The sequence below is a fragment of the Bubalus bubalis genome, chromosome 6 (assembly GCF_019923935.1).
Source record: "Bubalus bubalis isolate 160015118507 breed Murrah chromosome 6, NDDB_SH_1, whole genome shotgun sequence".
NCBI classification, from domain to species: domain Eukaryota; kingdom Metazoa; phylum Chordata; class Mammalia; order Artiodactyla; family Bovidae; genus Bubalus; species Bubalus bubalis.
Window position 1 is genome coordinate 29,660,016 of NC_059162.1, and position 14,126 is coordinate 29,674,141.

Here is a 14,126-nt window from a genome sequence, read left to right on the forward strand (position 1 = left end):
GACTTTTGAGAGTCCCTTGGACAGCAAGGAGATAAAACTGGTCAATCCTAAAGGAAGTCAATCCTGAATATTCATTGGAAGGACTGATGCTGAAGCTGAAGCTCCAGTACTTTGGCCATCTTATGGGAAGAGCTGACTCGTTGGAAAAGACCCTGATGCTGGGAAAGATTGAAGGCGGGAGGAGAACGGGATGACAGAGGATGAGATGGTTGGATGGCATCACTGACTCGATGGACATGAGTTGTGTGTGTTTTTTTTTTCTTGCTGTTAAGGAACTGGTTTATTTAACTGTATCAGTGCCATGGAAATTTATGGACATGGGAGTTGTACAAACAGAGGACTGCCTATACATTTTTTACATTGACCCAGAAAGGCTTGAAGAGATGACTGCTGAGTAATAAAACAGTCCATCTAAATTTACATCAAATAATTTATCTTAAGGTACCCAAAAGGCAGTGTTAGTGCACACTGAGTACATATGTGTCATTTGGCAAAACCAACTTTAACATGTATCTTAGAATTACAGAACTTTAGAAATACAGAAAGGGTCACAATCAGACACCACAAATTATCCAGCATGTTTGTTATGAATTATTTCTCCTCCTTTGATTTCAGTTTGCTCATACAGCCACTTTCGATCACAGCGGCATCACATTTGGTAGAACCGCAGGCAGGACAAGCATAGAAACAGCCTAAGCAGTCTTCATCGAGGCAGTCACAGAGGTCCATTCCGCTGAAAATCAGGAGACCCTGGCTATTGTAGATGTTACTCTTTGCCGGGATCACTTGTCTGTCTGAACCAGCTGTTGCATTTTAGGTAAGCCTTCTTTTTTCTCTTTTACCAGTTTCTGGAGCAAATTCAGTTTGTTTTCCTGGGTTTGCAAATTGTCATGACCTCAAAGCTTTAGCAGTTCTTCCATCTGAGTCAGGTTTTCTTTTCTGCCGGTCTTCAGAATCAACATCCACACTTCCATTGATTATCTGTGTACATTTTGGACAAAGTTTCCAACCAGGTACAAGCTGTCTTCCAAATTTTGCACTCAGAAAAGTGGCATCATCTAAATCAATTACATGTAAATTTTTTGGGGCTAGTTTTTTGTGTATGTTAAATGGGTCACAACATGACTTCTGCAAATCCTCAAATCTGTCAATGTAAACTTTTGCATAATGGAAGCAAATTGTATTGTTCCCAGCAAGTGTCATTCCAGTTCTCAGTTGAAGTAGAAGCATGTCATTTGATGACAATTCTTGCAAAGTCTTGAAACCTGTATGACGAGTATAATGGGTTTTATGGCGCTCATTTGTGGTCTGAAGCTGGACTCCAACTGAACATGGATCCATCATACTTGATTCTAGTAAATTTCCTCTTTCTGATTTTCGCCTAGAGATCACTCACTAGCAGATCACCCTCTAGCAGATCACCCTTTAGCTCGAGCTCTCCACCGACCCAGTGCGCACCACAACCGCCGCCTCCCTGCACATGAGTTTGAGCAAGCTCTGGGAGTTGGTGATGGACAAGGAAGCCTGGAATGCTGCAGTCCATGGGGTTGCAAAGAGTCGGACATGACCGAGTGACTGAACAACAGCAGCAACAATTTAAAAATCATCTCAATGAAGAACTGACTGTTCTTAACTATCACCTGGTTTTACTCATTTACAAGCAAAATGATTAAGGCTTCCCTGGTGGCTCAGATGGTAAAGAATCTGCCTGCTGTGCAGGAGACCCAGGTTCGAACCCTGGTCAGGAAGACTCCCCTGGAGAAGGGAATGGCAACCCACTCCAGTATTCTTGCCTGGAGAATTCCACGAACAGAGGAGCCTAGTGGGCTATAGTCCATGGGGTCCCAAAGAGTTGGACGTGACTGAGCAACTAACACTTTTACTTTCATAAAATGAAGTTAATTATTTAATATTCCTCCTCCCTAGGAGCACTCTCTAGTCTCTGCAGATATATTGGTTTGATGATATAGGCAGATGCTTATCTTTAAAATCTATGAAGGTAGTTGATACTGTGCTTTTAGAAAAATGTCCTTCTAATGTCTTGGTAACACATATAATGAGGGCCCACCAATGACTGTGGTGCTTTGGAACATTACAGAAGCAATCATTTACATAATTCCTGATGATCAGTTTTGGGCTTCCCTGGTGGCTCAGAGGGTAAAGCATCTGCCTACAATGTGGGCGATCCGGGTTCGATCCCTGGGTCGGGAAGATCCCCTGGAGAAGGAAATGGCAACCCTCTCCAGTACCCTTGCCTGGAAAATCCCATGGACTAAGAAGCCTGGTATGGTAGGCTACAGCCCATGGGGTCGCAAAGACTCGGACACGACTGAGCGACTTCACTTTGATGATCATTTGACAGCTATGGACCAGCAACTGTTAGATGCCTCCATTCCCTCCTCCTTTTTGAATTGGAGTTCTGTTACAATTATTCTAGCACTTTTTCATAGGTTGAGTGTTTAGGGGTGAGGAGACAAAGAACTTTTTTTCTTAGTTACAGGTCATCACATTGAAAGGAGCAGTACCCCAGGATCCTCATTCACATGCAGGCCTGGTACAGATGACAAGATCCTGGATTTTGAGCTAATGATATAATGAGATGAGGCTTTGGGAAAAAGATATAAATTATGACCAGAGCAGCAAGAGAAGCAAGTGAAAGTGAAAAAATTCTGGCCTCATTTTTCAGTAATAATTAAGAGTACAATATTTGAACTACACGAGTGAAGAGTATATGGGCTGGGGGCAGGGAGGGGAAGGAATGGTTGGAAGGGTATTCCATTGAAGGCCCTGCTGCTGCTGCTAAGTCACTTCAGTCGTGTTCGACTCTGTGTGATCCCACAGACGGCAGCCACCAGGCTCCCCCATCCCTGGGATTCTCCAGGCAAGAACACTGGAGTGGGTTGCCATTTCCTTCTCCAATGCATGAAAGTGAAAAGTGAAAGTGAAGTCGCTCAGTCATGTCCGACTCTTGGCGACCCCATAGACTGCAGCCTACCAGGCTCCTCCATCCATAGGATTTTCCAGGCAAAGTACTGGAGTGGGGTGCCATTGCCTTCTCCATTGAAGGCCCAGAGAGAAGTAAATAAAGGAGGAAATTTTACCCCACATTGCTCATGAAAGATATACTCTGGTTCTCTAGCCTTACACCATTGACTGTACGAAATAATGCAAAGGATATATAAGATTATGTAAAGACTAGATTCCCAAAATTGTATTTGCCCATACGTATACTAGTAGTGAAATAAGGAAGGTGGTTTATTATTATGGGGAAAGGTTTACTACTGATAGTAAGACATACTTGGTTTTAAATTTCTGTTCTACCGCTTACTGATGCCACTTACCTTGGGGAGGCTATTTAACACCAGCTGGATTGTATCTTACAATTTTTTGTGTGTGTGTGTATTATTTTGGGAGTATGTCATAAATGTATTTGTTGGAATCCTTAACTTGTCAGTGGCTAGCTTTAGTGTGAAAGGACTTTGGCCTAGAATTATCTTTGCAGAATCTTCTGACATTAGAGATCTGAAAGCTACTTAGACGCTGTTTTTAGCCTTAGTGATAATGACAAATAAAAATGACCCTTTAGCTATATAATTCCTATTCCTAGTCCCAAAGGAACGTATGATTTTTTTTTTTTTAAGAATGGAATAGAAAGCAGAAGATTGGCTCTGAATGTTTTGCAAGCTAGAAATTCCACTTTGAACAATTAACTTACTGTTTATGCTTGAATGTCATCCTCCTAGTTCACCAGGTCAGAATACCCTGGAAAGGTTGATAGGTTTGAGTGCTGCTTCTGAGACACAAACCCAGAATCTAGGTGTAGCTTCATTAAGAAGGCAACCACTAAAAATAAGTGTCCAGTCCTCAGAACCTGTAAAACACTGATGGAGTCCAGCCCTGTTGGAAGAACCCAGTATAATTCTATTAGAGAATAGATCCCAGATTCCTTTCATCTCGGTGATTAGACCTTCGGCTAAAAGGAAGACATTTAACTCTTGCTGTATTTCAGGTGGGTTTCCCTGATGGCTCAGACAGTAAAGAATTACCTGCAAAGCAGGAGACCCAGGTTTCCCTGGGTCAAGGATATCCCCTGGAGAAGGGAATGGCAATCCACTCCAGTATTCTTGCGTGGAGAATCCCATGGACAGAGGAGCCTGGATGACTACAATCCATAGCGTCGCAAAGAGTTGGATGTGACTGAGCAACTAACACACACACATATTTCAGATACTGCTTGATCCTCCCACATAACATTATCTTATTTAATCCTCATTATTTCCCTGTGAAATACTTTGTATTATTCCCATTTACAATTCCTCAAATGCCCCAATTTTTATTCATCTCAGCTTTTATATGTCCTGTTCCCTCTATCTGGAATGGTTTTACTCCTACTCTTTGCCTAATGAGTCCTTACTTGTCCTTCAGAGCTCCTCTCAGATGTTAAGACTTAAAGGAAGCCTTCTTTATTTTGGTTTGTTTCCTTATTACACACTATGTCTCAATAAGCACAAGAAATTATGTGATTAGTTATTTAATATCTGCCATTTATGTCCAGGTGTGAGCCCCATGAGGATAGGAATGTATCTGTGTCATTTTTCTGGATCATTTATATGCCAAGTATGTGCAGTTCCTTATACACAGGTACTCAGTAAATAATCAATGTGCCATTGTGGCAAATGAATGCCATCAGGAGTTGAATGTTTGTGTAATATAACTTCAAAAACTTCTTTCTTTAAATTGCACCATACCCAGAACCCAACAGGAAGTTTCTTAGTGATTATTACCCAAGAGGCTCTTCCTTGTCTCTATTTCAGTTTTAGATTGGCTATGTCACTAGTGTAAGTTATCCATTAACCCTGGCTTGGGTGTGGCTCTCAGGGAACTGAAAGTCTTCAATAAGCCTCCCCAGCTGTGTGCTGGTGAGCTCTGCAGAAGTCTCGCCCTTTCTGAGCAGCTGCTTTGAAGACAGGTGGACGGAAAGACTCCAGGACCCCACGTCCCATTAAGTAACTTTACATGAGGACACATCTGGTTTACCAGGGTTTCTGACTTCCTGCTGAACTGAATTGCTTGTTCTGTAGGAAAGCAAAACTTGACTGCAAATATACATCCAAAATGAGCCCCCGAACTTTTGAGGAACAAACAGAATGCATAGTGAACGCTCTCCTCGCAGACTTCTTAGGCCCCGCTTTGGAGGTTGGTAATCGGACCCTACAATGTGAAGAGCAATCAGATTCAGGTAAGACTTCTGGGCCTGAGGTGGTAATTGCAAGTCAGTAAGAAAACCTGAATCTGCTAACTTATTTCCTCTGAAGTCTCAAAAGGCACACTAAGTTTTCAGCAATATCTGGAGTCCTCGTAGCAGGGAAAGAGATTCTCAGCGAAGGGAGAATTTTTTGTCTATTGGTGTTGACACTATATTAAAGATTTTCTTGGGAGGATGAGGACTGGATTGTTTAGAAATCTAGAGAACTTGCTTCAATGCCCAGGTCCCTGGGGCTTGCCATCACTTCAGGCATTGTGATAAATGCGACTGTGCTCCATTTTAGGGGAGGTTTCCTCTTTTGATGTGGCCATCATTGCGGGTCGCCTTCGGATGCTGGGTGACAAATTCAATGGAGAATTGGAAGCTGCTGCCAAAAATGTCATCACAGAAACCATTCAGGGACAGGTCAAGTTTCCACTACTTCTTTCTATTTTTGGCTTCTGGTTTATTCTATTTCAGACACCGTTCTCTTACTATGCCTATACAACTGTGACTAAAAATGTTCTATGAAAGATTTGGGGGCTTATTGCATCCAAGGAGATACAGCAGGAATTCTTCAATTCCAAGTTTTTAGCAGTTAATCAAAGACAAGGTGGTATTGAGGTAAAAAGCTTTTGGCACAGGCTCATCAGCCTTCTGATTGTTTCTGATTGTTTTTCATCAGAGCTGTGCTTTATGGCATAGAATGTGTGTGTATATATATACACACACACACACTCTTGGTAAAACATTGGTAAAATGTTTTTTATTCTTGGTAAAACATTCTATTCTTTTAGCACCTTTTAAAATATTTTGCTGGTGAAAGTGAAAGTTGCTCAGTCATGTCCCAACTCTTTGCAAACCCACAGACTATACAGTCCATGGAATTCTCCAGGTCAGAATACTGGAATGGGTAGCCTTTCCTTTCTCCAGGGGTATCTTCCTAACCCAGGGATCGAACCCAGGTCTCCTGCATTGCAGGCGGACTTTTTACCAGCTCAGTCACAAGGGAAGCGTTTATTTTGTTAGTAATGGGCATCTTTTTTCCCCTCGAGATCCAGCAATAAAACTATATACAAGAAGGATAGGCATTTGACAAGTCTGATGCAATGGGGAATAAGTACTTACAGCGCCCACTTAGGTGTATCTGGCTTTTCATCAGAGTCCTGATTCTTGGATTCTGAAATACCATAGACCATGTTTTAGAAGAGGTTGCTGATTAATATCAATAATGACAGCTAGTATTAACGCATTACTTACCATGTGTCAGACAATATTCTAAATGTTTTACACTTATTATCTCATTTAATCCTTACACTACTCTATGAGGCATCATAGAAACAATTGTAGTGCAGCTTTTCCCCATGTATGTATAACACTGTGAGAGCAAACATCTAACCCAATTTTGTCCACTTGCTGTATTCACACAACTTAGACTGTAGAACCTATAGGCCAGGTGACCCCAACCTGTAAGATCTAATCCCTGATGACCTGAGGTGAAGCTGATGTAATAATAATAGAAATAAAGTACGCAATAAATGTAATGAGCTTAAATCATCTTGAAACCATCCCCCACCCCTAGTCTGTGGAAAAATAGTCTTCCACGAAACTGGCCCCTGGTGCCAAAAAAGTCAGGGACTGCTGATCGATCCTGTTTTCTGACTTAATATCCATTTAAGCAGATAAGGAAACTGTGTGTGTGTGCTTAGCCGCTCAGTCGTGTCTGACCCTTTCTGACCTCATGGACTGTAGCCCGCCAGGCTCCTCTGTCCATGGGGATTCTCCAGGCAAGAGTACTGGAGTGGGTTGCCATTTCCTTCTCCAGGGGATCCATCCAGGGATCAAACCCAAGTCTCAGGCATTGCAGGAAGATTCTTTACTCTGTGAGCCCCTAGGGAAGCCCAAGTTTCATGTGTACCACATAATTCCATTTCTGTATACACTGCAGCATGCTTGCCACCAAATGTCTGGTTTCTCTCCATTACCATAAAATTGACTGCCTTTTCATATTTTGACCTTATTTTTTATTTCAATGTGGACTCATGAGTTCCTACTTTATTCAATGGGTTATAATCTGTTGCTATCGTTATTTATTTGTATGCCCAAATTGCCCCAGATTCTACCAGTAGGAGTCCTTTCAATCTGGACTGTGATTTTGGCATGTCCCCATCATTCTCTCTGAGTACTACTTTAATTCCTTTTACAGAAGATCTTGTATTTTCCAAGCTACAACCTGAAATTAGCCATTTTCCAGGGAACTCTGATTTCTTTTTACAGAGAACATAATTTGGAAACCAGGATATAGGCACTCTCACTGTGGATGCCCTTCTCAGCTTCTTTGGGTTCTAACACCCTGCTCTGACTACCATGGGCCCTCTATGCCGCACCACAGAAATCTTTGTTGGCCCCACCTGGGGCTTCTTTTGTGGCTCAGCTGGTAAAGAATCCACCTGCAATGTGGGAGACCTAGATTTGATCCCTGGGTTGTGAAGAGCCCCTGGAGAAGGGAAAGGCTACCCACTCCAGTATTCTGACCTGTCAGGAGAATTCCATGGACTGTGTAGTCCATGGGATCGCAGAGTCAGACATGACTGAGCAACTTTCACTTTCACTGGCCCCAAATAATGGCTTTTGGATCAAACTTTTGGCGAAGGGTAAAGGAAGAGGAAAAGCTTAATCTATTTTTTACTTTAGAGTTTCTAAGACTTCAGTCATTTAAGCCAGACATTCAGGATTTGACCAGCTCTACTATCATGTACTTAGGATTTTTCTTTCAAATCATTTTTTTTTCTTTAACCATTTTGTTCATCCTGAGCAAATTGTGGGTTTGGTGGGCTACTTATGTTTTTTTTTCCTAATACCCATTGCAATAAATTAAAAAATATTAAAATAAGAAAAGTTTATCCATTTACTCTTTAAGATTACCTTATGGATGGGAGGGGAGTGGGGGGAAGAATGGATACATGTATATATACGGTTGAGTCCCTTCAGTGTTCACCTGAAACTCACAACATTGTTAATCAGCTATATCCCAATACAAAATAAAAAGTTTGAAAAAATATTACCTCAAAATAAATTTACTTAATTGGAAAAAAAAAAAAAAAAGATTACCTTAGATACAACCAATATGTCCTTGCCGTTCTTTGAGAAACACTTGCTTTACTGGGTTCCTGCAACTGCAGCCTCCTGTACCTTTTTAGTGGTACTCCACTGATAGATCTTCTCTTTCCCAGGCAGGAATTGTACTTCAGAACACAGTAAAATCTCTCAGCAATGCCTGGTGTGCCCAAGATTCCAGCTTGGCTTATGAGAGAGCCTTTCTGGCAGTGTCAGTGAAACTTTTTGAACATGTGGCCCGCATGGCTCCTGAGGTGGCAAGACAGGTGGTGAGGCCCATAACGAATATGATCAATGGCAACACTGCCATCCGAGAGTACATCCAGGGCCAGGGAGGATGGGTAAGTATTTTGGACCCCTGGCTTTGCTGGACATTGGCATTGTTTTTATATTAATATATATATTTATATTAATACCTGAGACTCCAGTTCATGGTTCTTTCTGTCAGTTGGAAACCATGCAGGTAAACAGGACTTCCAACTTTGCTGAAAATGACAGGATTATTCGGGGGTTTTTTTGCCATGGAAAAGGGGAGCAGTCAGAAGCTCAGCCAGCAGGTCTTGGACCCCAGAGTGTGCATGCATGCGTGCATGCTAAAGTGCTTCAGTCATGGCCAACTCTTTTCAACCCTATGGACTGTAGCCTACCAGGCTTCTCTGTCCATGGGATTCTCCAGACAAGAAAACTGAAGTGGGTTGCCATGCCCTCCTCTAGAGGATCTTCCTGACCCAGAAATCGAAGCTGCATCTCTTGCATTGTCTCCTGCATTGCAGGCAGATTCTTTACCGTTAAGCTACCAGGGAAGCCCTGGACCCCAGAGGCAGGTTGCCTAAAATATTGACTGCTAACTTTGTCAAACTAATTTCTACTTCCTTCACATAATCATCTGCGATTATATTTATGGTGAGGTTGTAACGTCAGTCTGACTTTGCTCTACCCCTTGGTAAGTTTCTGGGTCTCCTTCCCCTAACATGTTTTGGGTGTGTATTGAGGAAGTTCAGAATCATCTTACTATTGTCTAACCAAGAACAATGATATCTGCTGTAGTGGTAACGATAGGCGGCGTTCTAAGCCTATGCCTTACAGCATCTGCTCTGTGGAGCATGTCTTCATTTTCAGGATGAGCAAAAGCCTTAATAGGAGCTACCTTCCCTTAAGGTGTCTGCAGGTCTTTCTGGTTTCTTAAGGGAGTTCCTGAAGACCATCCCTTTGACTGTAGGATATTCATTGTCTTTCCTAGGAAAATCTGGAGGGCTGAAGAAGAGATGGAGCTGTTTCCCAGCCTGAACAGGACTTCTTTGACTGATCGGATGATTGATCTCTGGTGATTAAAATCAACCAAATTAAAAACAACCAAATAAAAACCCTCTTTCTCTTAGACAGCACTGAATTTAGCTGAAGAATCTCTTTTCTACTGATTGTTAAAGTTAGGAGCATCTCCCAGAGGTCTACAGAGATTTTTATACTTTCTGTTTTTACATGAGGGGTCTTCCCCAGTGACACAGTAGTTTTAATGAGATTTTTAGTGCAACAAAGACCTCCAGACACAAAGTAATGACTTTAGAAGTGGAGTTCCAGGCAACAGAGCAGGTTGCTGGAGATAGTGTAGGGAAAAGGGAGCCCACAGTGAACCATTCCATCAGATTTAGCTCCATCCTCCGATAAGGCATCTTGTCTACTAATTTTGCAGTCTAAAGCATTTCAGGGAGATCTTTGGTTTAGAAAATCTTGTTATTTTAAGTTGAGGATTTTCTTTTAAATTCATAACCTGAATCTCATGTAAATTTCACTGGAGCCAAATTATTTTATATATTGTCAAGGCTGGAAGCAAGAAAATAGCAGTCCGTTCATCTGCTATTCTATTAGAAAGGCCAAAGAGCAACAGAGCAGTCACTGCATTTCTATCACTACAGAATACAGGAAGTGCTGGCCCCCTTCTGGGACTATAGGGCCATCCTAGCTTAGATGAAGCTAGCTGTGTACATGCCACAGTATTTCTCGAAGTGCAGTTCACTTACCACTTGTGGACCTTATACGTTGCTGATTTCCAGGCTGCATCCCTAGAGATTCTGTTTTGGTAAGGGTAGGCTGGGGCCTAGGATCCTACCTTTTTAATTGGTCCCACTGGTGATTCTGATGTGCGTACAAATTTTGAGAACCATCACATTCGAGCAAGGGTTGGGGAATTACAACCCACAGACCAAATCAGCCCACAGCTTTTTTTTTTTTTAAAGAAAGTTTTATTGGAATGCAACTACACTCACTTGTTTACATGTTACCTATGGCTGTTGTAGCATTGCAACCGCAGAGTTGAGTTATGGCAGACACCATATAGCCTGTCCTGTAAAACTTAAAATCTCTACTCTCTGGCCCTTTAAGTTTTCAGACCTCTGCTCCAGAGCTCCATGACCATTTCTCCTTGAGTAATTTAAACTCTGTTGCAATCCTGATAATTCCAAAAGAAACCATAGATAGGATGACTCTTAATCAGAATTTAGTTTGAGTGTTTGTTAGTTCTTGCATAATCCACACTTTCTCTAAAACCTTTGGCAAATCAGTGAACTCCCGGACTCCTCTGAGTATTTGATAGAGGTGTGTATTTCCTTGGTCCTGCCACAAACGATTGGAAGTTATTGGAAGTAAAACATATGGTTTCTATGGTCTGTGTATCACGTAACAGTTCTTAATAATTTCATGGATTAATAGACAGTCATCAAGGAGAGACTTCTTCATCTCTAAGCTCCAGAAACTAGATGACCTACCTAAACATCAAGAAGAAAAGCACTACTGTTTAAGCGAGGTGTTAATGGCTTTGGCTTAAATTTAACAAAGCTAACCACATCCCCTCCCTTCAACCGGCCAGCTATCTGGCTTGTCTAGATGTACAGACATAAAAATATAGTGCTGCTAATATATTTTGACTTTTTCAAGTTATGCTATTTCCTCTATTCTTCAATAAATTAGGTTGGTAATCCAGAAATGAGATTTCATGTTTCTCTTTAGTAGAAATTAGCTTTTCTTGCTACCAACTTCAGACGCTTGATGTATTCCTTTGTCCGTTACGTTGTAAACCCAACATGGTGAGTTTTGTGGTATTTGACCTCTTAGGTGAAATCATTATTTTCACTTTGACTAACGCTGTTCTGTTCATGAAATAAAATTCTCTCTGTGCGTTTGATCTAATTCTCAGCAAGTGGAATCTAAATTGAATGATATAGCAACAGGAAGCAGATTGCTGGTTGCCAAGAGCAGAGACTGAGGATCGGGGTAGAGAAAATAGGTGAAGGTGGTCAAAGGGTACAAACTTCCTATGAGACGAAAAGTTCTGGGGATGAAATGTATAGCATGTTGACTATAGTTAACAATCTTGTTTAGTCACCAGTCGTGTCCAACTCTTTTGCAACCACATGGACTGTAGGCTTCTCTGTCCCTAGGATTTCCCAGGCAAGAATACCAGAATAGGTTGCCATTTTCTCCTCCAGGGGATCTTCCTGATCCAGAGATTGAACTCATGTTTCCTGCATTGAAGATGGATTCTTTACTGCTGAGTCACCAGGGAAGCGCATGGTTAACAATACTATAATATATATTTGAATCTAATGGAGTAGATTTTTAAAATTCTTAGATCAGATCAGTTGCTCAGCCGTGTCTGACTCTTTGCAACCCCATGAATCGCAGCATGCCAGGCCTCCCTGTCCATCACCAACTCCCGGAGTTCACTCAGACTCACATCCATCGAGTCAGTGATGCCATCCAGCCATCTCATCCTCTGACGTCCCCTTCTCCTCTTGCCCCCAATCAAGATCAGAGTCTTTTCCAATGAGTCAACTCTTCACATGAGGTGGCCAAAGTATTGGAGTTTCAGCTTTAGCATCATTCCTTCCAAAGAAATCCCAGGGCTGATCTCCTTCAGAATGGACTGGTTGGATGTCCTTGCAGTCCAAGGGACTCTCAAGAGTCTTCTCCAACACCACAGTTCAAAAGCATCAATTCTTTGGTGCTCAGCCTTCTTCACAGTCCAACTCTCATATCCATACATGACCAAAGGAAAAACCATAGCCTTGACTAGACGGACCTTTTTTGGCAAAGTAATGTTTCTGCTTTTGAATATGCTATCTAGGTTGGTCATAACTTTCCTTCCAAGGAGTAAGCATCTTTTAATTTCATGGCTTCAGTCACCATCTGCAGTGATTTTGGAGCCCAGAAAAATAAAGTCTGACACTGTTTCCACTGTTTCCCCATCTATTTCCCATGAAGTGATGGGACCGGATGCCATGATCTTCGTTTTCTGAATGTTGAACTTTAAGCCCATTTTTTCACTCTCCACTTTCACTTTCATCAAGAGGCTTTTTAGCTCCTCTTCACTTTCTGCTGTAAGGGTGGTGTCATCTGCATTTCTGAGGTTATTGATATTTCTCCCGGCAATCTTGATTCCAGCTTGTGTTAAATTCTCAACACACACACAAATTGTAGCTATGTGAGGTGATAGGTTTGTTAACTAACTTTATTATGGTGATCATTTTGCAAACATATATATCAAATAATTGCATTGTATGCCTTAAATTTACACATTATATCTCAATAAAACTGGAAAAAAATAAATTGAATGATAAGTATTAGAGGTCAGCATTGCCCTCTTTTTATTCTTCCCCCTCTTAGCTATGCCAGCTCCCTTTTTTTGTCCTATGTGGCCCACAAAACATCAGAATGTGAATCTAGCTCCAAGTATACTGTAGTATCTTTTTGGGGGGCCATGCCACACAGCTTGTAGGACCTTAGTTCCCCAACCAGGCCACACCAGTGAAAGCGCAGAGTCCTAACCACTGGCCCACCAAGGAGTTCCCCTGCTCTGTAATACCTTGAGACAGAGGATATGGTGCTAGGCAAATAGATAAGGCAGCTCTGGCCTGGGTGTTGTGTTTGTTGCTAGGCCACCCTCTGTCTAGGACAGCTGAAGTGATTTGGGCTGCGTGAAAGAAACACTGTAGCCCAGAGATCATGAATGCATTTAGACTGTCTGATTTTAACACCTTGATTTCACCATAGACAAATCATGTGACACTGGGCAAGTAATCCAACTCCTTTGTGCCTATGTTCCCACGATAGGATTATTGTGAGGGATAAATGATACAATATACTTTGTGAAGGGTTTAGCCTAATGCCTGGAATATGTTAAGCACTGCTTAAACAATTCAGAGACCCTGTGGTTTGAAATTCATAAAGTTCTAGCTTGACTTTTTTCTCTTCATTAATTCTGCCTCCCACAAAGGCAAACCAGTCTTATTTTATATTTCACCTCAATGTGATTCCTGCTGCTGCTGCTGCTAAGTCGCTTCAGTCGTGTCCGACTCTGTGCGACCCCATAGGCGGCAGCCCACTAGGCTCCCCCATCCCTGGGATTCTCCAGGCAAGAACACTGGAGTGGGTTGCCATTTCCTTCTCCAATGCATGAAAGTGAAAAGTGAAAGTGAAATCGCTCAGTCATGTCCGACTCTTAGCGACCCCATGGACTGCGGCCCACCAGGCTCCTCCATCCATGGGATTTTCTAGGCAAAATTCCTGGAGTGGGGTGCCATTGCCTTCTCCAATGTGATTCCTAAATCTTACTTATTTTCTTTCTTCCTAAATCCATACCCACAAACTCTAACTCTCTATTTCTATCAACCTTTCTTATCCCCACACTTTCCCAGATTGCCATCCAACTAACTCAAAGTCTTAGTCATTTTTCCCTTCTCCCTCTCTCCAGTTCTATACCCCCAGTTAG

General features: G+C 41.9%; 1 protein-coding gene, 1 long non-coding RNA gene, 1 other non-coding gene and 1 pseudogene across 4 annotated transcripts in view; 2 read left to right on the forward strand and 2 right to left on the reverse strand.

The window, feature by feature from the left end:
• LOC123334014 overlaps positions 1-14,126 on the reverse strand; it is a 96,172-nt gene that overhangs the window by 8,877 nt on the left and 73,169 nt on the right. For both annotated transcript variants that reach the window (XR_006551726.1, XR_006551725.1), the window contains one exon: positions 6,374-6,425. This is a non-coding gene — a long non-coding RNA (uncharacterized LOC123334014). The remainder of the gene's footprint in view (positions 1-6,373; positions 6,426-14,126) is intronic.
• Positions 413-1,520, reverse strand: LOC102406302 (annotated as a pseudogene).
• On the forward strand, positions 1,678-1,749 carry TRNAS-GCU. The gene has a single exon. It is a non-coding gene; the product is annotated as a tRNA-Ser (tRNA).
• BCL2L15 (BCL2 like 15) lies at positions 4,826-11,350 on the forward strand. The gene is made up of 4 exons (XM_006064831.3): positions 4,826-5,239; positions 5,550-5,671; positions 8,479-8,703; positions 9,603-11,350. The coding sequence occupies exons 1-4, from the start codon at positions 5,116-5,118 to the stop codon at positions 9,618-9,620; spliced, it is 489 nt and encodes a 162-aa protein (XP_006064893.1). The 5' UTR covers positions 4,826-5,115; the 3' UTR covers positions 9,621-11,350.